This window comes from Anastrepha ludens, chromosome 5 (genome assembly GCF_028408465.1).
Source record: "Anastrepha ludens isolate Willacy chromosome 5, idAnaLude1.1, whole genome shotgun sequence".
Classification (NCBI taxonomy): domain Eukaryota; kingdom Metazoa; phylum Arthropoda; class Insecta; order Diptera; family Tephritidae; genus Anastrepha; species Anastrepha ludens.
Window position 1 is genome coordinate 4,647,668 of NC_071501.1, and position 25,216 is coordinate 4,672,883.

At 38.9% G+C, this 25,216-nt stretch overlaps 1 protein-coding gene across 10 annotated transcripts; it reads left to right on the forward strand.

The window, feature by feature from the left end:
- The first annotated feature begins 171 nt into the window (after positions 1-171).
- Positions 172-25,186, forward strand: LOC128862906 (uncharacterized). Of its 10 annotated transcripts, none has more exons than XM_054101726.1 (6): positions 172-425; positions 973-1,073; positions 13,264-13,290; positions 13,367-14,021; positions 24,407-24,599; positions 24,711-25,186. In XM_054101726.1, the coding sequence occupies exons 2-6, from the start codon at positions 1,060-1,062 to the stop codon at positions 25,016-25,018; spliced, it is 1,197 nt and encodes a 398-aa protein (XP_053957701.1). In that variant the 5' UTR covers positions 172-425; positions 973-1,059; the 3' UTR covers positions 25,019-25,186. The 10 variants fall into 10 exon arrangements, with proteins under 10 accessions (XP_053957701.1, XP_053957700.1, XP_053957702.1 ...); XM_054101725.1 differs by lacking the exon at positions 973-1,073 and adding an exon at positions 12,926-13,071; XM_054101727.1 differs by having other exon boundaries at positions 172-403.
- Positions 25,187-25,216: the final 30 nt, after the last annotated feature.

Here is a 25,216-nt window from a genome sequence, read left to right on the forward strand (position 1 = left end):
TTGATTCTGTGTAATTTTTTTATTGCACATACATACATGCATATTTTTATATGTGCTTGCTTGCTTTTCGGTTTTCTTTGTTATTATTTTCCGAAACTGGTTTAGCGTACAAATAAATAAAGTTTAAACAATTGCAGGTACATTTCGCTGAGAGAGATCGCCTCTCAGACACATCGCTTACTTATCAGTATAGTAGCGACAGTCTCGGTGGGTGGATAAACCGTATTGCAAATAATATTGTACAAAATTTAATTTTTATTGCTTCGTTTACACGCGTGCAATAATTTCATTGTAGACATTTCAAACATAAACAAGTGACAATCTTTATAACGAAAACAAAAAAAACAAAGCAAGAACAAATCAACAGCCGCGCTTATCAACAATTCTACGGAATAACCCATCTGTATGAGTATTCCAGTGAAGAGGTTATAAATATTTGAAATAAATTATGGCATATTCCAAAGATACAGGCGGACATACAAGTATTACGCCACTTTCGTCACATATGTATGCACATACATACATATTTACAAAGTGCAAGTTTGGAGGGGCTCGAAAGTCGCGTGTATTTTAGATCTTTTTTTGTTAGCGGTCTTGTGTTTGTTTTTTTTAAATCGAGCATTTGTTAGGTGGAAGAAAATGCAAAACACCGTCAACAAAAAATGATCAAAAATCAACGTGAATTTTGAGCCACTTTAAACTTACACTTTGTTATACTAAAATTAGATGCATACCCAGATTTTTTTTTTAATTCTGACCCAAAAGTTGTATACTCGTAATTTGTGAAATTTAAAAAAAAACTTTTAAATTTTTTAAAAAGTTTGAAACTTTGAGTTTGCGTGTTTTTTGTGCAAACAGTATTTTTACAAAGAATTTTTTTTTATATAAGGAAATAGTTAAAACATATGTCGCGCTGCTATTTTTGCGAGCACAAGTGTATATTAATTTATGTAATGTTTTCAATTATTTCAGCGTTCAATTTGTGTGCAAAAATTAAGCTGCGCTTATCAACAATTCACTGGAATCGTCTATTGAAATGTGTATTACACTTTAGTGACTATGTTACGAGAGACGTATGCCAATGGAGCCGGACTGGTTTTTTGTTTTTAATAATTAAGTAAACCCGTAACATTTTTCGAAAATATCGGAATATATTTTACTTAAAGTAGATAACAGCCATAGGTTAGGTTAGGTTAGGTTGAAGCGGTTGTCCATTGTGGACACACTCAGGCTCGTAGCCCATTGTGATGCCGCATGGGGAAACTAGCCCTTATCCCTCCTGAAACCACAGTGTACTATTCAAAAATTTTGCTAGATCCTTAATTTCGACAGAGCCGAGATCTTCTAATTCATTAAAGAAATGTTTGCCCAAATTGGCGAGTCTACGTCTGGATAGAGCAGGACAATGGCACAGAAGGTGCGGAATCGTCTCTTCCTCTTCCTCGTCTAGACAACTTCTGCAGAAGTCATGTGTTTGCACACCCATTCTCTGGGCGTGCCTACCAATTAGGGAGTGCCCCGTTATGACTGAAGTCAGTATGTTGAGACTATGTTTGTCTCTCCTTAGTAGAAGTTCTGTGCGTTTAGCATTGAGAGTCGGCCACATCTGTCGGGCTATTTTGCAAGTGGCTTCGTTTCGCCATCTTTCATTCGCTATTCTTACAATTTCCTCGTGGATATGTAGTCTACATGTTTGCAAGGGTATACCTATATCAGTGTCTATGTGCTCATCAGTCAGTTTGGTGCCGATTTTCGCAAGTTCATCAGCTCTGCAGTTCCCCTCTATGTCGCAATGGCCAGGAACCCATGCTATCGTTAGGTGAAATGACTCAGCCATCTCGTTAAGAGATGTGCGGCATTTCATGGCTACCTTAGAGGTTGTCGACTGTTTAGTGAGGGATTTTATCGCCGCCTGGCTATCAGTGAAAATGTAGATATCATCACCAGATATCGCATCACACTGTACCAGTGTCACGGCTTTCATTATTGCCATCAGTTCAGCCTGAAAGACACTACAGTAGTTGGGGAGCCGAAAACTGAAGGAAATCCCCAGATGCTCGGAATACACACCCCCGCCCACCCTGCCATCGAGCTTTGAGCCATCTGTGTATACATGGATGGACTCGCCCTGTCTTACCACGTCACGCTCCCACTCTTCCCTCGTGGGTAGGAGGGTCACGAACGTTGTAGTGGCAAGTATAGGCGGAATTGTGTAGTCCACCTGTCTGGGAAGTCCCAACGTGCCATCCAGGATTTTGCCGTGGCCATAAATTGTGTTTGACCACTTACTTAAAGTGCTCAGCCTTATTGCTGCACTGCGCGCCATGTACTTTGCCTGCAGGTCTACCGGAAGGAAGTTTAGTATCACATTTAGTGCTTTCGACGGTGTGGTTGACATTGCACCGGTGATAAGAACAGATGCAAGTCTTTGGACCCTGTCAACCCTTTTGATGTTCACGCCCTTCTCCAGGGCATTCCACCATATTGCAATACCGTAGTAGAGAATTGGCCTAATTACTGCTGTGTACAGCCTTCAAACCCCATTTTTTCCCAACGAGCCTTCCACAAGAGTATAGCGCCGTCGTAGCTTTGCGTACTCTGTCTGCGACGGTGAGTCCCCAATTTAGCTTCCTATCTAGTACAAGTCCTAGGTATTTAGCGTTTTCTGTTACTTTAAGGGGTTTTCCCCCCAAAAGAATTTGTTGAAGAGCAGGTGTTTTGTGTTTCCTGCTAAACAGTATCAGTTCCGTTTTTCCCGGATTTACTTCTAGTCCTCGACTCTTGCACCATAGTGATAGTCTGTTGAGAGCTCTTTGTTGAAGATCACACATAGTTGGAAGGTGTTTGCCAGAGATTGCTATTACAATATCATCTGCGTATGAGATTACCTTACCTCCCATTTTTTCTAGCTCCTGAAGGAGATTATTGACGGTCAGGTTCCATAGAAGTGGAGAGATTACCCCACCCTGCGGTGTGCCCCTGATCGGAAATTTCTTGATGGATGTTTCACCCAAATCTGCGCGAATCGTCCGCCCGACTAGCATTCGCTCTATGAGCGAGACGAGCGCTCTGTTTACTCCCATTTCTGTTATTGCTTCCGGGTGTATGTTATTGAAAGCACCCTCGATGTCTAGAAAGACAGCAAGGGTGTATTCCTTATAGTGAAGTGATTTCTCAATCGTGTCGACCAGCGAGTGAAGCGCCGTCTCTACTGATTTGCCTTTGCTGTATGCATGTTGGGAAGGTGATAGCTTGTTGCCAATCTTCCCCTTGATGTGCCCATCTAGCAATCGCTCTAAAGTTTTTAACAGGAAGGATGATAGGCTGATCGGCCTGTAGTCCTTCGGTCTCGTATGTGTGGTTTTTCCTGCTTTGGGAATGAAGACCGCTTTTACTTCCGCCCATTTCTTGGGGATATAACTAAGTCGTACTACTGCCTCAAAAATTGAGACGAGTCTAGGTGCAATCATACTAATTGTGTGTTGCAGGTCGGCGGGGATGATTCCATCTGGTCCCGGCGATTTATAAGGTTTGAAACTGCCAATGGCAGATTTTATATTGTCCTCCGTAATAAAATCTATTGGAGGACCCCCATTGAGAACTGTAGGATGAGTTCTACCATCTTCATTGCATAGACAACCTGGGAAGTGTGTCTGCAATAGTAATTCTAGTGTTTCTTCACTATTAGTTGTCCAATTGCCGTCCTCTTTGATGAGGTAACTAGGGTTGCTGTGGCTCATTGATATAACTTTCCTGAGTCTACTTGTCTCAGAGGTACTATCTATCTTTTGACAGAAATCTCTCCAAGACGCCGTTTTAGCTGCCTTAATGGCATACTTAAATCTGCGTTGACAGTCTTCGTATCCATCCCACGAGTTAGTTCTTCTCGCTTCGTTATACTTGGTTCTGCATTCTCTTCTTAGGTCTGCTATGTCTGTGGACCACCATAGAGGTTTCGGTTTGCCTCTTTTCGTCCTCGGAGGGCAGGCTGCTTTCGCAGCCTGTTGAAATGCTGAAGTCAGTTCATCAACAGTAGAGTCGAGTTGTAGCTCGGAGTTAATTTGGTATGTCATGCCCGTAAGGTTGTTGGCTACAATGTTTTCGAACATACCCCAGTTTGTGCGTTTGCGGTTCACGACCGGTTTACACAGTTTAATTGGTAATTCAATGCTATACGTTAAGTACGCGTGGTCTGAGAAGGAGTTGTCTTTAGACACTCTCCAGTCTCTTATAATTTGTGACCCCCGTTCATTGACACACGTAATGTCCAGAACTTCCCTTCTAGTAGCTGTTACGAAGGTAGGGGAGTCGCCTATATTGCTAATATGAAGATAGTTACACATGATGAATTCAAAAATGTACCCACCGCGTTCGTTAGTGTCTGTACTACCCCAGACATGATGGTGAGCATTTGCGTCTGCGCCCAGGATTAGTGGTATGCCACGTCTCGCGGCTTTCTCTGTTGCACCTCTTAGGAGTGGAGATGGTGGTGGTTGTACCGCGTCATGTGCCATATAGGACGAGGCAAGCCATATTGTCCTTCCGCAGGACTCCACTGATATTACTGCGTTGTCCGCATCGCTAAATTGCATCAATAAGAATACATTAATATGTTTTTTCACTAGTATACACGACCTGGGTTTACCTTTGTCGGTGACATAGACCAGTTTAAAATCTTTGTTACTCAACCCGCAAACCCGATCTTTTATGACCCATGGTTCTTGGATGAGAGCGATTTCCTCTTCTCTTTCAGCGAGACGGAGGATGAGTGCGGCTGAGGCCGCCTTACTGTGGTGGAGGTTGATCTGTACAACCCCCACCATCGTTGGTGTGCGTTGTTAGATGACAGCCAACCACGGTTTGGTCAGCGATCTCCTCGTCAGAGGAAGTGGGAATATATTCCTCGTCCTCCAGAGCGTTTGAGAGATCGGAATATTCCCCCATATCCTCTAGGGTAACCCTTCGGAAGAGTTCGCCTACCATACCGGAATTGGATGCCACCTCGTCGTCCGTTAGGTTGTCTAACGCAACCGTCGTCTCCTCCGCGGATGACGTCAAGTTAACTGCGGAGCTGCCTTTACTGGCTACATCCTGTCTGTAGACATGGAGTGTCAGTGATTGGAAGCCGTAGTTCACCTTCCATTTCAGGTTAGCGAGTGGATCCAGTGATTCCTCATTTAGGATGATCACCGCTAGTCTCCTCTTGCCATCCACTTCGCCAATCTTTGCTACTTTCCAATCGCTGGTAGGTAGCTCGGGGTTGCCTAGTTTGAGCAGTTCCAACACTTCCTCTGGGTCGGTGTGGAACTGTGGTATCCAGGCTCTTGATCTTGGCCGATTGGGGATGTCTTCACGGAGGACCACGTCGAGGCGGGCCCCTGGCCAAGGCTCCCCTATGCGTTTAATTGCCAGAGTGTACAGATCGACCGATCGTTGATCAGCGCACCTGGTTAATTTGACGCGTGATTGGAACCAACCCGCGTCTGAGCAGCTGGGTGGGGGTCCTGGATTTTCTTGCAGGATGTCCCTGTAGACTTTCCACAGACTCCTGCTTATCAGATCCCAGTTTGCTTGCGTGATCGCACCGTCATGGGAACTGCGATCAATCACCGCCCTTATATGACTTTCTTTCGCTACTTCCGCAAAAGATTTTTTGAGAACATTGGTTGTTTGAGTGGCGGACACCTTGGATCTTTTGGCTTCTGCCGATGTCCCCTCACTCGACCTTTTGCGCTTACCTTGCGCAGAGTCCATTTTAGCCTTCTCCCAGTGTTCGGCTATAAAGGCTTCAGCCCACGCTTTGGAGTCTGACTGCTCCTCCGTCAGATCCTCTAGTTTAGTGTCCTTCAGTCTCTCCAGGATCCTGAAGGCTGAACGCTTGGTACGGTAGTACCTTTCTGAACCACTAATTTGCTTCCGGGGGTGGGTACTACCCGGGGCAGTGATTGTGTCAGAAGGGCGAGCTCCAGAAACCATTGGCTGAGCCATGTGGTCTGGTGCCACCGACGTTGATTTGGGTGTTGCTCCTTCTGGAGTTCCCGTGTCGCCTGGAGTGACGGAGACAGCAAGCTCGGCTTGTCTTGGGACAGGGCCGTCCTTGCTTCCCGAAGGTTTTGTTGCGAGGGGGGGTCTACTCCTGGCCCCAGATGTAGATGGGATGTCATCACCAACTTGTCTTGAGACAGGGTTGGGATGGCTACCAGTAATAGGCCTCGCTGCCGTGGAGGCGATCCCTGAAGGGACGGAGTGAGAGCCAGGCCCTGGCTTAGCCACAGGCTTGGCACCGCTCGTATGCGTGGTCTTTCCTGACGAAAGACCCGACCTTCCTGTAGGGTTGGGTCTCGTTTTGTGTGTGCCTTTATCCGAGGCTACGGTTTTTTTGTACATTTTCATATTCATTATCGTCCGCGCTGCTCGACGTGGCAAGCGTGGCGGACTAAGCTTTTTAGGGGGGGAAAGGGGAAACGTCGACCGTGGCAGTCCCCTCTGCCATGGCAAGGTCATTCTACCTCCTGAGGTGACCCGGTATCAGGAGGGCGCCGTTAGAATACAGCCGGATACCCCTGGCTGCAAACCATCCAGTGGGCACGGTAACGCATAACACCCTGGATTAGGGGGGAGTAGGGAAAGGATAAGATGGGATACCAGGGTTAGGGACGATGGGGAGAACGTCGGTGCGGTGATCTCCTCATAGGGATTGGCTAGCCATTCAGTGCCGAACTGGCAATCCAATCCCCATATGGAGCTTCCCTCTTAGTTCGTGGTGAGTTAGCCTTCATGATATGAGGGTTAAATCACCACTTAAGCCTCATCCCCGCGGCAAGGAGACCAACATGATGAGGCAACAGCCATAGTTAGATACAATTTTTTTCATTTTTCAGACAATTTGGAAATACCTCGCTAAAAAATGATTCCCCTTTCGAGCAAATCTGGTATTTTTTCCTTTTTGATTTTCAAAAGAAACAGAGTGCTTTTATGCAAGTGTGTGCTCCATCAATGAAAAAACGGTAAGCAGAGACGCTGCTAAATCTAGTAAATACACCGGATGAATCAGTGCTTCCAAGCTAAGGCTTGCTTGGCACGCTTTTTTCGTTGTGATGCTGCATTCATTCATAGATCACTCATCGTAAATCACTTTACCTATACTTTTTTTATATATTCTGAATCTAGTCACGTTTTAATTCGATTACTTGTTATAAATAAAGTTATCATGTAAGTTTCAACAAAACACAACGATTTTCTTGCAAAATTATTTTCAAAGAAATCGAACTTTTCCAATTATTTTACAAACTGTGGTGATAGCACGCGTAACCTATGACCTAAATTAACAGAATTGTATTGATGCCGACAAAATATTAATGGCCCCGAGTATTTTCTACTATTAAACAGCATTTTAAAAGTTTTCAATTCAAACTGGGTAATGGTAGGTAATGTACAAATATATCAGCATTGCATACTGTTTTTTTTAATAAAAATTCGTTAAAATTATTTTTAGCATTTCACTAAATTTTAAAATTAGTGTCCATGCTTAAGTCAATATACATTTATTAGGGCCAGTTAAGTTTTTTCGACATCGCTCCCAGAAAATTCGGATTCTATATATTAAATAAAATTATAAGAAAGAAATCAACTAGAGCAAAGCTCTAAGGTCGATTTCAAGCCATAATATTTCAAGCCCTAATTTTTTGTTTTCATACGATGTTGAACATTTTTTATACTAGGTTACACAATAAACTTTGCGGTTCGATAAGAAAACCACAATTTTGTAGTTTGAAATACACTTTATTATTCAGTATAGTCCACTTGAACATCAATAAACGAGATTCCAATTTATGACTTCCATACCTGATGTGAGAATCTGAAAGAGCTGCAAAATACGATTCCACATCCGGTATCACCTCATCATTTGATGAAAAACGCTTTCGCATTTTTTTTAGGTCTGAAAACAGATCGAAGTCGCTAGGGGCCAAATATGGTGAATACCGCGGATGTTACAGCAATTCGAACTTTAATTCATGGATTTTAGCCATTGTCAAACTGTTCTTGTAACACGGTGCATTGTCCTGATGAAAAAAATTTTTTTTCTTTTGCAAACTGGGTTTTTTTCACGAATTTGTTAGCAAATGTAGCACCCATTGAGAATTTTCCAGATTCTTTGGCAAATCTGTAAATATCCTCCAGTTTTAGAGAACGAATATTACTCATTCTCATGACATCGGAACCCAATACTCATAGTCGCGCTCTAGCAAAAGCAGGACACTCACAGAGAAAGTGCTCAGTGCTATCCGCCTCCTCCAAGCATGACAGGCATACCGGGTCCTCGATGATTCCAAAGGGATTGAACAACCTAGTACTAGAAAAAAACTTCCGAAAATGTGCTTTAATGGAAGAAGTTTTCTGAACTTCGTATGCAAATAAAATTCTGAAAAATCAACGCGATTTTGGAGCCACTTCAAACTAGCACTTTACTGAGCTAAAATTTAATGGGGTATAAAACTGCATTGCCAAAAGTTTTGTAAAGACTCTGATTTAAAAAATTGAAGCTTTTATGATAATTTTTGGAAATGTGTTAAATTTTTGTGAATTTTGATAAAGTTTTATAAGATTTTTGTTGTATTTTTATCAAAAATTTACGAAAAAAATGTATCAGGAAAAATGTAGCGAATATTGTAAAAATATGAAGTGGCTTGATTATGTGAGCATAAGTGTAACTTCTTTTAAAAATGGGGGGCCCGGAATTGACTTTTTTTATAATTGTATGTAGAACCCGAATCTGTGTACTTACACATTTTTTTTCTTTATTTTTTTCCTCCCATATTTCAGTAGTCAATAAGTCATAAAGACTTAACTCTGCTTTTAGATTTTGCAAAAGGGTTCGTTGTCTGATTTTCAATGGCACTCGCTGTAAGTATTTATGTTCATAGATATGTATCAAAATACATACAACCCCTTTGGTCACATTTTTATCATGATGAATGAAAGAATCGTTACCTTGAGACGGTAATTTCATAAAATTTTGGGAGTGATAAAACAAACTCTTTTATGATTTCCGTTTGCAACTACCAAACAGGCAAGGTACCAAAAATGTTCATTTAATAAGATGTGTCACCTTTGAATAAAAATATGCAAGTGGTATGTTTTGGATACATTTCATTTTTCGGTTGTATTTGGAAGAAAAATATAAATACATGTTATATATAAATACAATAACAATAACCTGGCACATGCATTTTTGAAAGGAGTTTAGACAAAACGTTTCCTTTATCTTGATGCTGGCTTAAAAATTGAGGGCGCACTAGGTTTAGCCGCCTCGCTACGATAAATGTTTTTATGGCAAGCTTTGATAAGATGATTTTTTTTTATTTACAAAGATGACCGCAATGCACTCAAATTTATCTTTTTCCTATCATTTTAATGTTCTATATCCACTTTGAAATACGAATGCAAGACCAGATACTCGGCTACTACATACATATGTATAAGTATATACATTCCAGCAAGAAGAGTGCCGGTCACGTCACCGATCACGTAACCGGCATGCGTGACCGTTAAACGGTCACTAACCACACCTCTTTACAATCACGTTGTTAAGAGCGTTGGGAAAATCGTGCCAAAAACTTTGTGTACGTGTGATTTTCTATCCCTTTCATACATATGGATTCGTTTCAGTGCCAGTTTCATATAAACGTAGCGACGAACAAAATAACTTTTAGGCCAGCGCCGGCAGCACAGCGCGATAGCCTAGCGGCTAGCAATGTGGGCTTCCGATCCAAAATCCTTGGTTCGAATCACAAAAAAAAAAATTTTTTTTATACATTTATTTTATTTTGTTTTATGATATGTTTATGAGGAGAATTTTTTCATGGCAGAAATACACTCGGGTGTTTTGCCATTGCCTGCTGATGGGCGACCGCTATTAGAAAAATGTTTTTATTAATTTTGCTTTCACCGAGATTCGAACTGACGTTCTCTCTGTGAATTCTGAATAGTAGTCACGCACCAACCCATTCGGCTACGGCGTTTGTTTACTTTGCCTGATGCAAAAATGAGGAAAAACATATGAATGAAGTTTGCTTACTGCTTACACATTTGCCAAAGGTTGACAATTTGATTCTCGGCCTACTTTGATATCAAAAAGAGAGAAAAGATATCTTTTTGACTTATTGCTTTGACAGCCACTTGCCGTTTTTTTTCTGTTTTTTTTTCTATTGATGCAAAAATGAGAAAAAATATATGAATGAAGTTTGCTTACTGCTTACACATTTTCCAAAGGTGACGGAGAATCAAAAAAAAGTGTAATTTTGTTAGAGTTTCGGTCACGCAGGTTTTGCTGGGATATGTATGTGATCGGTGACGTGACCGGCACTCTTCTTGCTGGGTATGGTATATACATACATATAATTTTCGCATACACACTTTGTTGACTGTTTGGTCAAGCTCTTACTCCAATTTGTAGTGTGGCTCTTGATGTTGTCGTACCGCCCCCATGAGTTTAGGTTTAATAAAAGAGTAATGGAAAAAACGCGCCAAATGTTTTTCTATATGCCTCTTCGAAAATCTGGGTAAACATACATAGATGCAAATTAACAGAAGATGCAGATCTTCATACAAACATATATGTACATAAATACATATGTTGTTATCCCAGTGCGACTTTTGTATAATAAATATGTAGATTTTTCTTTCATTTGCATTTAACGCCTCTAAAGCTTTACATTTTCCGGAATCTAACAAACGAAACATCTACTGAAACTTGTTTTGTATTCTCTCGCAGATGCCCAAGTTTATACATTCATATGTACATACGAGTATTTATATGTAGAATATACCTATTTAATTGTGTTCAACTGGAAAACAGCAGACGTGAGAAACGTGACAGTTTTTATATTCCAAATAACAATAAAGCAATGAGATAAATTATGAGTTTCTGTGACCAAGTTGAATTTCATGCAACAAATTACATTAGTATTGGAGTATTTCCCTCTAAATATATGTATATCCATGAAATATATGCAGCATTTTTGCAGTAAATAAGTAAATATCTGTCAAGGAAAAGTGTAATGAAAAACTAAATTTTATTTAAAGTCAAAATTCGTATAGGTGAAGATAGTCACTGATACATTAAACCAAAACCACTTTCTTTCTTGAGCGCCTTTCCTCATTTTAATATAAAACAAACTTCATATGAAAAGAATATTACTTGCCCTAACTACTATTAATTAGAATCTCTACAATTTCTCCTCATATACACCCCGTTGCAAAATTATAAACTCTTCAAAACATTAAACTTTTTAACCAACATTTTTTTAAGCCCATTGAATTTTATTTTAACAAAGTGCAAGTTGCAAGTGACTACAAAATACCGTCGATTTTTGGCAATATTTTTCGTTTATGGTGTTAAGCAAAATATTCTCCTCTGATTTATGAGTATTCATTACAAATTCTTCGAATTGTACTCGCTATTTTTGAAGCCATTATTTGCTAATGATGATATTGCCGAAACCGCTGGCAATAAGTCCAACAAAATTGGTGTAGGATCCTGTTATTCAATTTCTCAGAATTTACACAACTTTTTAATCGTTCAATCTTATGACAAAAAAGAAATTGGTGAAAAAATGACTCTAATACATGATTGAATTTTATACATTAAAATTTTTCGCTCGCTGTTTGAAAGCTAGAAGCACTTGGAGCGCACGATGTAAAGCTGTCATTTGGTCATATCTCATACTGTTCAGTGCATTTCAGTTCGTTTTTCATAGAAGTAAAGCAACCGTGAATTTGAACATTAGACGCATCCCGATAGAATATGTAAAAGAACAGGTCATACACCATTTTATATATATATATTTATTTATTTATTTAGTCTAAGCAATAAATCTTACAGACTGCGACTGGCGCAAACTATGAAATATGTAGGATTACATAAATATTTTCAAATACTAAAAAATGGAATCCAAAACATTCAAGAAAACTGCCTTGACTGACTTGACGAAAATAGTGTTAGAAATTTTCAGCAAATTCAGTGAGAATCGCGATTGAGAGAATGCTGAAGTACTTCCAAGCAGGCAGAATTTGACAGATATGCCGACGTCATTCGTTTTGTGTTTCACTAAGCTAAAGCTAAATTTTATGAAACACAAAACGAATGACGTTGAATCCAAAGATCCACTCAAAAATTTTTTTTCATAATACCTAACGAGCAAACCTGGTATCTATCATCCTTGGTAGTGACACGATGTACAGAATACAAAGGTGCCTTGGTGAAAAGATTTTAAAGGTGAACTCTTTAACAGACCGTTATTCTCTGAGCGAATTTCACAGAATCGGTGTGCTTATACAAAAACTGAGATTGTGTTGGTGATATATGGAAACGAATCAACCAATGTCACTTCGTTGCCATCTGAACAACGACTGGTTGGACGAGAGTGTGAATGCATGTGAAATGATCGTGAAAGTTCGGCTGTGACTTCCAAGTGACGTGACAGCCAAAGTTCTCCTCACAATTTTCTTTTTTGCCATAGCTAAATAGCAAACTTGGTAATCTCTCAGCCTTGTTAATTGACACTCAAGCCACTCAAGCAGTCAAAGTTACTCTCACAATTGTGCTTCGGGCGGTCAAATCTTATATGCTATTGAGGTTGAGGTTTGTCACGACACCGCAGCTCTGCTCTTAGTGATTTGGCAGAATTAACTGTTGAGCAGACGATTTTTTTACAATCAACTCTTGCCCACAGTTTTTATTATTTACACTAACCTAATCTAACTTTTTACTTTTATTTATAAATCTTCGCAATTTGGAAGCTGTTTTCGCAGTTTCTTCACATATCTCATCTTTATTTACAAGTTACGCTAATTTTGTTGTGGTTAATATTTCCCGCACTCCATGAATCCATCGAAAACGATCATCTCTTCTATATTAAAATAGTGTGACTGCTTATAATAAAGATCCCATGATTGCCGCAATTTGTTATTCGGCACGTTACGTCCTTCTTAGCGTTTTTGGCAATTACAACGATGAAATATCACATGCGATCTGGGAGTAAAAACCCCATATATGAATGACACATACAAGTAAGTATGTATGCACGGACCCTAGGCGTCTACTTATAGGAAAGAAGACGCACGAAGAGCAATGCGTTTTGAAAAAATGTTGGAAATTCCACAATTTAAGCGCTCTCTCTTCTTATCAACGTCACTAATAGCTAGTCATAGTACAAAAGTTTTCGGTTAAGCGTAAATTTTTACTAACATTTTATTGATAAGCAACACGAGAATGAAGCGCAACAAATGGTAAGAACACTAAAAAGCCATTAAAAATAACATGCGAGAGAATTTATAAATAAAATAAAACAATTATCGGCTTAAGCGATCGCGTGAACAACCAAAGTCAAGTGCGTTCAACAAAAAAATACGAGCAAATGTATACGAGTGCTACCAAAAAAATGGAAAGAGTGGTGGCTTCTATGGAGCGCCCCGATGCGCCGATCAGTTCAAAACCTAGTGACTATGGTAGCACAACGCTTAAAAATCGCGCTCCACCCACCTACGGTCAAGATATAACGGCGGAAATACGCATAACCAGCAACGAGTGCGCTCTAGATTCGAACGAAAAAAGCTACGACCACGACGACAGTGACCATTCGGTTGGGCATCACTATTCCAATAGCAGTGCAACAGACGTAAACGACATCACTTACCAGAGTTTACCAATACCTGCCACCACTTACACATCAAGTCTCTTTGCTGCCGCGTGCAGTACATCTTCAGCGTCGCGCTTCCAAACACGAAACTCCCACTCCCGTCATTCTCGTTACGCATACAGCAGAATGGAAACGTACATTGATGAAAGTTCAGCCCCGAAGAAATCTAAATGGAACGCAGGATCATTTCAACGTTTCGAAACGTTCCTGTTTGTGGTGAATCAAATGTGTATCGGTTTTGTGACCATCTACATGAGTTTTCTTTGCATCACAAACGGACTACAGCAGACGCCTCTTCATGCGTGGCTGGTGACACTCGGGGTAAGTGCTCAACGAAAATTATTATATATCTAAGTTATTACAACATCCAAAAAAAAAAATACATTACGGTTTGGGAAAAGAGTTAAATGCGGGACAAATTAAAAAAAGATGCGAAATGTGTGTTTGTTTGTTTTAAAGCTTGAGTACTTAAAATGAGAATACAAATCAGAAATACCGTGGTCACACAATTTATTCGTGCACCCTGCGTAGTACGTAAAAAACTTTAGCTTTGGGCAAAATATTTACTGTGACAATGTATTTTTTTAGGGCAGTGTAAGAATGTTACATTCCTGATGAATTGGCGCAAACAAAACTCCAGTTATTTCAACTCACACTGGGGATTCCAAGGAAAGCAGGCAAACGTAGCAAAATGTTGCAAAACCTTTATGGTATTCGTACCCTTTCAGTTCATGATATTGTTGCTAGAAAAATAACAGAAAAAATCGTTTGTGTTTTTACTAATATTGCTGAAAACGAAATAATATAGGTTTTTGTTTTTAGTTTTTCTCGCTGATTCAGTTTCAGTTGCGCGTAATATATCTATTGAGAGTGGCAAAATGGGACGAAGTGCGGATTGACCATTAGAAATGCGTAAAATTGTTATTAAATTGTATTTGGAAAACAACTCTGCCAAAAAATTGGCAAATCGCATTATACAGTGCAAAGTGTTATTGCTAATTACGTGAATACTGCTAAATCGGAAGCTAATCACCGCCAAGCCGGAAGACGAAAAATATTGACTTCACGTGCGGAACGCAATATAGTAGCATCAGTCGCGCAAAATCCCAAAATAACCTCCACTGTACTTGGGTAAAATCGTGCGGCACATCATTGAACCCAGGCGAAAAATTTGCATCCACCACTTTCCGGCAACATATTTCGGGATTGAACCAGATCGGAAGAAGCCGAAGTCGATATCTAGCGAAATTTTGCATTATTGGAATTAGCTCGGGACACCTCATCCGTCTTTGACGGTTCTACGCAAACAGAGTACATCCTTTTTTATTAAAAAAGTGTAGCTTTATTTAAACGAATTTTGATTTAGGTCATATACTGATTGTCCTGTATTTCACCTGGTAAAAGAATTGGCCCATCTTAAGGGGCCGCTTGTGAAACTGGATAAATTCAAATCCAACGTCAGTCTAATACTCTCTGATAGGCAGATTAAAAAATTGGAAGCCTCAACCAAAAATATTCATTGGGCTTGGCGCGAAATGGCACAGGGAAATATCCAAATTCTGTACATGGATTGGCATAGATCTTCTGAGAATAAAGAAAAATTTATTTTTTATGGAAAACTTGTAGTTTTAAGAGCTTTGTAGGTTTGTCAGAGCTTTTGTGAAACGTACCGAAGGTTGAAGAAAATATAATAATTTAACAACAATTAAGTTTAAAATCTACACTAATATTATAAAGAGGAAAACTTTGTTTGTTTGGTTGTAATGAATAGGCTCAAAAACTACTGGACCGATTTTAAAAATTCTTTCACCATTCGAAAGCTACATTATCCACGAGTAACATAGACTATATTTTATTTTGGAAAAAAATAGGGTTCCGTAAGATATTTGGATTTTTCGGACACAAACTGAAAAAAATCAACCAAAGAGGTTACTTTTTTTGCGTACGCTGCCTAAACTACAAAAGATAGAACCATAAAATGTTATAATTAATTGTAGATCTTATAAATATCTACAAAAAAGTCCGCGACACACTATACCTATCTATGTCGAGTGAGGCACAACAACCACATCTTTATTTAAAAATCTTGAATTTTTTTTGGACTACATTTAAACGCGTTTATTTTACTCATGCTATTAATCCTTATCAAAATAAATTGTTTCATCAATAAGTACAGTTTATGTTGATAATATTTGGTCTTTGAATGATTAAAATTGGACGTTTGGTTTTGAAGTTGTGGTGAAATTAAAATATTACGATTTCTGCTGCACGGCCCGTTGCGAAGTGGGCGTCACCAAGGCCAGGGGTGCGCGTGCGGGAGAGGGGTGTTTAGATCTATGTGTAAGGTACCCGCGCGGCTCACGCGAGGTCGGCACCCTACGCAGCGGTCGTGCGCGAAGTCTAATAATTTTCATGAGATTTTTTTTAGATTTTGTTCTTAAAACTACACCTACGCAAAAGTTCTTCTCAGAGCAAAACAACAGTCCTTCTCAGAGCTATACAATAGTTCTTTTCAGGACTAACCAACAGTTCTTTTCAGGGCTAACCAACAGTTCTTTTCAGGGCTAACCAACAGTTATTTTCAGGGCTAAACAACAGTTCTTTTCAGAGCTAGAATATTACACGCTTTTAACATTTTCTTAAACATTTGAAAATGCCTAAGAGAGCCAGGTCTCAACTTTCTAAACATAGTTCTCAAGCACGAGCAGCAAAAATACGTACGGAAATTTTATGCCCACTTTTAAAATTGAAGGACAGGTGTATCATCTCATTGGTAGCCTTTTACCATCATCAGGCCAAAACCCACAGTTCCTGCAAATATAATATATTTTATTTCGGATGCAGACCAGTTATCATTGCGATCAAGCATCGCACCAACCTTAAATATGGATTTAATTCGCGAATTACAGACCACTTTGAATAATCATAACGTGTATATACGAAGTTTTAAACAAAACTTAGAACTTAACTCATCACATAATTTAAAGCTAATTATTCATTCTGATCGCACTCCACAGACAGCACACAGAGGCAGATACAATGCTCCTATTGTAAACGAGGTAGCCGTTCTCTTGGTCGATGAAGACAAAGGTCCCAGGGATATAGTGTTACACGGTAGAGACGGACAGCTCAAAAGAGTTTCTGAGCTACATCGGTCCTATGATCCACTACAGTATCCTGTAATGTTTGTGACAGGTGAAGACGGTTATTATTTGACTATTCCTCAGCAGGGTTCTGCGCGTAATAAAACTGTTTCGTGTATGCAATTTTATGCATTTAGATTAACATTTAGATTAATGTTTAGAACTTGAACTCTTTTAATCCGTTACATTATTACAGAGACTTATTTAGTCAATATTGTGTTGAAATGATGGCGAAAATGATATCGGAAAGATTAAATTATTGTATATTTCGCGGAATCAACAAAGATTGAGGGCTGATGACTACATCCATCTCAGAGATGCCTTAAATCATGACGCAAATGTTGACCCATCAAATATCGGTCAACATGTCATATTGCCATCATCATTTACGGGTTCTCCGCGTTTCATGCACGAGAAAACGCAGGACGGGATGACGTACGTCCGAAATTATGGTAGACCTGACTTATTTGTCACTTTTACATGCAACCCCGAATGGTCTGAAATTAAAGCAGAGCTGCTACCAGGACAACGGTCTTTCGACCGTCATGACATAATTTCACGTGTGTTTCATTTAAAAATGAAGAAATTCATCAAATTATTTGTCAAAGAACAGATATTCGGTAAAGTAAAATGTTATATGGCAAGTGTAGAGTGGCAGAAGCGCGGTTTACCTCATTGTCATTTGTTGTTCTGGCTAGAAACTAAAATACAACCAGATGAGATCGACAGTGTCATAGTTGCGGAGCTACCCGATCAACAAATTGATCCGGTACTACACGACATTATAACTAAAAATATGGTACATGGACCCTGCGGAAAACATAATTTAGCTGCACCATGTATGAAGAACGGTGTCTGCACAAAAAAATACCCTCTTCGTTTCATTAACGACACCCAGACCGGAGAGGATGGGTATCCAGTTTATCGTAGGCGCGATACAGAAAATGGCGTTCGGAGCACTATGTTACAACTCAGGGGTAACATGGTGACGATAGATCATAGGTGGATTGTTCCATACTCCCCGCTACTATGTAAGAATTTTAATGCTCATATAAACGTGGAGTATTGCCACTCTGTTCAAGCCATTAAATATATATGTAAATATATAAATAAAGGTTCAGATCAGGCAACTTTTAGCCTTAGAAACCCACACGATGAGGTCGAAAACTATTTAAATGGAAGGTACATAAGCACATCTGAAGCTGTCTGTCGGTTATTTGAATTTCCTATTCACGAGCGGCATCCTACTGTAGTGCATTTGGCCGTTCATCTAGAGAACGGTCAAAGGGTGTATTTTACACCAGGGACAGCTCATCAAATTGTCCAAAACCCACGCAATACCACATTACTGGCATTTTTTTCTCTCTGTAATGAAGATGAATTTGCGAAAACTATTCTGTATCATGAAGTCCCGCAATACTATACATGGGCAAATAATAAATTCACTAGAAGGAGGCGTGGTGAAGATGTAGTTGGGCATCCGGGGATAAAAAAAGATGCCGCTTTAGGTAGAGTCTACGGGATACATCCATCCCAATCAGAGTGTTTTTATCTTAGGATTCTACTGCACCACGTACGCGGTCCGAACTCATTTGCATACCTTAAAACTGTAAACGGTATTGTCAAAGAGACGTATCAAGCAGCATGCCGTGACCGAGGTTTACTTGAAAAGGATGACCATTGGGGAAACACTTTAAGCGAAGCTTCGTTGTCACAGTGTCCAAAAAAACTAAGGGAGTTGTTTGTAGTCATACTTTTATTTTGTCAACCATCGGAACCATTGAAGTTATGGGATACTTTCAAAGATCAGTTCTGTGAAGATATTAGACATCGGATCAGACAACAGAATCATTTATAACGAAGGATTAATTGAAATTGAAAACAAACTTCTTGAATTAAACGACAAAAATTTAAGTGATTTTGGATTACTTTCTCCCGTTCGTACCCAGAATAATACTATTGACACAATGGTACAACAGTATAACAGAAATGATCTAACAGCGTTTGTTAATGCCAATATGCCCAAATTAGTACCGGATCAAAGACATGCTTATGAGACTATTGTGGACAGCGTGAACAATAACATGGGGAGATTATTTTTTTTGGACGCACCAGGAGGCACTGGAAAGACTTTTCTCGCAAATTTGATACTTGCTAAGATACGGCAATCAGGGAAGATAGCGATTGCAGTTGCTTCGTCAGGAATTGCTGCAACTCTCTTGAACGAAGGAAAAACTGCTCACTCTACGTTTAAACTCCCGCTATCCGTATCTTTAGATCAACGGTCTACATGCTCTATTACGAAAAATGGGCCTCTTGGTAAGTTGCTGCAAGACGCGTCGTTGGTAATATGGGATGAATGCACCATGAGTCATAGAGCTCACGTGGAGGCCGTGGACCGTACTTTAAGAGACCTCCGAAGCTCTGCTGATGTCATGGGTGGTATCACTTTTGTATTTGCTGGAGATTTCCGACAAATGCTTCCAGTCGTCAACAGAGGTACGCGAGCAGATATTATGAAGGCATGTTTAAAATCATCTCACCTTTGGACATCTGTACATCATTTGAATTTGCGCACCAATATGAGAGCTCATCTACATGGAAATATGCATAGCAACTTTCCACAACAGCTGCTGAAACTTGGAGAAGGAATTTTCCCATCTTTAAATTTGGGCACCGATTATGCGGTTGCTTTGGATGAGTCTCTAGGCCAAATAGTCCATAATTTAGATAGTCTGATAGATGCTATATATCCTGACATCGAAAACTTAGATCAAAATGATTTTCGTTGGCTGTGTGGTAGAGCAATAGTTTCTCCCAGGAATGAAACAGTCAACGAAATAAACAATTTAATTATGCAGAAAGTACCGGGAGAAGTTAAGTGCTATAAATCCATAGGCACCGTCACTAACATCGAGGACGCAGTGCACTACCCCAGGAATTTTTTACAATAATTCCCTGAACCCCGCTGGGCTATCACCTCATGAACTATCGTTAAAAGTTGGCACGCCGATAATGCTTCTCAGAAATTTGAGCCCCCCCAACATGTGCAATGGTACGAGACTTCTTATCAATGAGCTAAAAGATAATTTAATAGTAGCGAAGATTATCACCGGCCCTGCAGCTGGTGAATTAGCTCATATACCAAGAATACCCATGATCCCTACTGATTTGCCAATACCTTTCAAAAGGCTCCAATTTCCAGTAAAAATTTCTTTCGCACTAACGATAAACAAATCACAAGGCCAAACATTCAAATTAGTAGGAATTGATTTACGAAAAGAATGTTTTACGCATGGGCAACTTTACGTTGCCCTATCGCGGGTCGGGGCTCCCGACCATCAGTATATTTTGTTAGCTGAAAATAATTTAACGTCAAATGTTGTTTATAGAGAAGCTCTACAATAATTTAGTTATGTATCCTAAAACAACAGGTTGCACTGCGGGACTGCAGGCAGAAGTGAACACTTTTGCCGGGAGCAAGACTTAGTTAGCGCTTTGCGGGCGGTCCTTTAGTTAGTTCTAATAGAGATATATTTAGTATCGGCTGTGCACCGGTGCGAAGCCGGGGCGGGTCGCTAGTACTAAATAAATTGTTTTTTATTTCTGTGTAGTTTTGGTTATCGCAATTCTTTGTCAAACTGCGAGCTTTTGGATGTAGAATATTCATGTTTCTAAAAACTGAAAAAAATCATAGCAAATATGAGAAACATTACTAAAAATTACAAAAATATCATGAAATATTTAAAGAACTCGATAACTAGGCACATATACAGGGTGCGCCATCTTTAATATTAACTTTGTCATTTACCAACCGATCGACTTAAACATATGTACATGTTTTCGATACGTCAATTCAGTACAATTTCAACCACGGATCGCTTTACACCGAAACAACCGTAATCGACGCCATAAAACCCGAAATGCTTGACAAGGTGATGACAAACGCAAAAAAAAGATCGCAGTTTGTGATTGCTAATGAAGGTGGCCACTTGATTGATTGATTGTAAATAACCAAACCAAATAAAAATACCTCACTTATATAAATCAGTTTTTTGACGTGATAACGTCTTATAATTCGATTTAACAGGCTGCACGCACGAAAAAATGTGTCGTTACCTTGCTCATATGTAGTTACCTTGCTCATTAGTGTTACCTTGCTCATATTAGTGTTACCTTGCTCATTAGTGTTACCTTGCTCATATTAGTGTTACCTTGCTCATTGCCGTTACCTTGCTCATTGCATTGAATTAACTGCAAGTGAAAGCGCGGAACGAACGACAAAGCAAACAAAGCAAACGAACGGCAACGTTCGACATCTTGCTCTCTCCTACTTAAGTGAGCGTATATATGTATGTGTATGCGCATATGTACATATATAAATTCACGTATTTGTATTGGCATATGCCTTCTTATTGATTATTATTAATTTGATTCACTTGAAGAATTTAAAATAAAACCAAGTTTGTTAATAATACCTGTTGTTTTAATGTTATTATTATTATTATATATGAAGGAAAAAATGTATGGTAATATTTACCACATACCTTATAAGATATGTTGTATACTAATATATGTATATAAACATGCATATACATATACAATTTCGCGCAATTTTCAAAAAGAACAAATCTATATGTAAAGATGCATACAAGTCATATGGACATATCAAATATACGAATCTATGTATTCCGTACGCAAGCAAATGTAAGCTAATGCGCTTGAACTGCAAGCGAGAGCGCGGAACGAACGACAAAGAGCACAATCGGCCCCCGCGTTCGGCAACGTTCGACATCTGGCTCTGTCCTACTTGAGTGAGCATATATATGTATGTATATGTATGTATATGCGCATTTGTATATAAATTCACATACTTGTATTTGCATATGCCTTCTTGCTGTGTGCATGGTAATGAACCATTTCTTTGTGGAGAATAGGACGACGATAGAAAAAGTAGGAAATGAAAGGGAGTGTTTCGAGTGTAAAGTGTCTTGAAAAAGGCAAATCGATGATGGTGCCTCTTAGTGTTGTTGACTTATTAACGTCTGATGCACAATCGAAATTGAAGATATCTTTCATGAATTTGATAAATGTTTCGTAATTTTTCACGTTTTTGTAAATGTAACTTGACCTATTCCATTGCAATTCCATTTACCTCCTCCTCTATATCCATACAAAATATCTATCAGACAAATAAAATTAAAATTTTGTTTTGAAAACTGCAACCATTACATTAGTATTTTCTTATGACGTTGTCACGTTAAACTATCGTCAGTAAACCGACTTTACAGACAACCTCTTTTTTTCAAAGTTATTCAATGTTTTCATACCGACATTTACAAGATGGTGCACCCTGTACATATGTAAAGGGTTTTCCAATAAAAGGTGTTATTGGTGAATGAATTGCGCTATCGAGAGATGATTAACGATTTTTTATGACCGGAGTTGGATGGTATTGATTTAGACAAAGTTTATTTTCAACAAGACGGGGCTATGTGCCACACAAGCAACGAAGCCATTGATCTTTCACGGGAAAAATTTTCCGGACCGTGTTATCTCTCGAAGAGGTTATCACAATTGGCCACCGAGATCTTGTGATTTTACATCTTGTGACTTTTTGCTTTAGGGCTACGTGAAAGAGAAGATCTACGCCAGCAGCCCAGGGTCGATTCAAGACCTCAAAGATGGAATTCGTGAGGCTATCGAGGACATAGGGCAGCCACTTTGCTATTCGGTTATGGAAAATTTCATGAAAAGCATATTGTCCTGTAAGCGTGGTGGTAATTTGCCTGATGTTATTTTCCACTATTAACGGCATACCTTCCTCTTTATAATGAAATTAACATCCGCTCATTTATATTAAAAAATAGTATTTTTCTTTGAATATCAAAATAACACCTCTTATTGGAAAATCCTTTAGATGCAATCATATACTATGAAATGTCAATATGGTATGTGAGTAATCCGCGATTATTCCATGGTTTACATCGACCTTTTTCAATTATTTACTACCTTAAACTTATACCCCTTTTTCCCTTTCTTCAAATTGCATCAATGGATTAAAAGGCTTTACACAGCCTTTTATTATTGAATCATTGAGTCGTGTAAATCCCAAAGGCAGTTTGGAATTTGTTCTCGGTAGCCAATGCTCAAATAAATTTTTTAGTACTGATGTTCATAGCAGTAACTAAATAATAATAATAATAATAATAAAGTGTTCGAAGAATTCTGGTTATAATATCAGCCAATGGTACATTACACAAAATATTTATGCCCAATCTGAAACATTTAGAAATAGGCCCTAATATTCATAACAGAGCTCAAAAATCGGTGATTCTTAAAACGTGCAATATAGCAGGAAATTTTTTTAAATCTTTAACGAAGTATAATAAGTAATAATCAGAAAGGGAAATAAGATATCCAAAAAATACAATAGTATTCTTTTTCTAATTCTAAATAAAATAACAAAATAAAAAAACAGTAGGGACAAAAATGACAACACGACCTGCACTCCGAAGTTGCCGTCGTGCTTGGCGAAAATGGCCAAGCATCGATCGGTATGCGGAGTGGCGTGGGATAATAATAACAATAATAATAATGAGAAATGTTTGACCAAAGTTCGGCTCTTCTTGATTTGTCGAAGCCGAAGTTGAGTCGTTCTCTAGTTGTGGCTTTTGGCACACATCATATCGAGTGGTTTGTGCGACTCAACATTGTGCAATAGAGCGTATAAAATAGTTAGATAAAGTAAATGCCTGAAAGTAGGCAACAAATTAATTTAGTACAATATAAGCCTTTAGAACAATAAAATCACAGAGTGATCTCCTAGAGCAGAGAAACTTGAGTCAAGTCAAAAATGGCTAAAACAAGATTACGCTAAATATGTGGTATGAATTAGATGAAACAGAAATAGATTACATAAAAACAAATGTAATAAATATGACACATTTACATATTAGACTATAATATAAATAAATACGTACGCATGTACGAGATCTCCATGTAAACTAATGGAAATATGAATACAAAACGTTCTTAAAGTTGCTTTTATTCAAGTTATTGCGATCAGATACGGTTAATTGACGAAAAATAGTCTTGCCGAGGATAGGTAATTTTAATTAGGCACAATCAGGCTTGGGAAATGTAATTTATCACCCAGGTACTCGTAGTTAGGTGCCTTATCCGTCATAAGATTACACCGAAAATTACAATTCAATTCTGCTTTCAAGTAGTCAGAAATTTCACAATCCATTAATCGCGATCTTCAGCCAGAGATATGGTCATGTTTTGATAACCCAAACCCACGCGTGAGCCGTGATTGGACACTACAACAATTTTGTGAGCAGACCGACAATCTAATCGGCTGTAGTTTAGTTTGGGTTAGCAGATTATTGGAAATATGAGCTGTATGGCAAGGTTTCCTTTAATAATCCTTATACACTTGCTTATGACAGCAGTTGCTAAGACTCCTTACTTGCGAAACAAATTTAAGTTTTCAAGGCTTATTTATCTCCTTTTACGCACCACGAAACTACATTCTAATAATTATTTCTGTTCGTCTAGTACTCACTGCTGACGGCCGAGGGGGTGATGGTCCACTTCAACGCCAATCCGTTGACATCGCACTACAAGCGACATGAGAAGCACACGATACACTGGGTGTTGCAAGTCGCGGGCGGTGGCCTTGGCATGGGCGGTACGATGTACAAATGCATACAGAAAGGTTTCATGCTGACTAGCACTCATGGCAAACTGGGTAAGTACATGCGCATCGTTTTTTAGAAAATTTAAATAAAATAAATGATCTTTTTACACAAAATTTAAGACATTTTTTAATAATTTGCTTCTTTTTTCTTGCTTTCTCCAGGTTTCACCACATTCATCTTCTGCTTGATATCTTGGTTAAGCGGTTTGTCTGCGCTTTATCAATTGAAACTAAAATCCTTTGTCCGTCCACTATTCAATCGAACAATCCACAACTTGCTTGGCTTAACCTGCTTCGTACTCGCTCTGGTAACGCAGTTTTTTGGCTATCAGACAGGTTTCTTTTCGTCTCGTACAACTACGGAATTCCAATATTGCATCAAAACAATTACGCTCCTTTCACTGGTGCTGACCTGTATTGGACCCATAAAGGCATTACTACAGAAGGCTCGTACCATTATAAAAAATTGATAGAAAGTCTATGAAGTTATGTAAGGGCTAACAGTGCCATATGTGGCTTAGCTTATTTCTTATTAAAAATATGATTATTTAGTTTTTATATTTTATTTATAAATACTTCATTTAGTAATTGAATTAATCCTATGCATTAAATGTGAAATTAAAAATATGCGTAGAGTATTCTTCAAAAGTTTACTTTAATCATCTGTA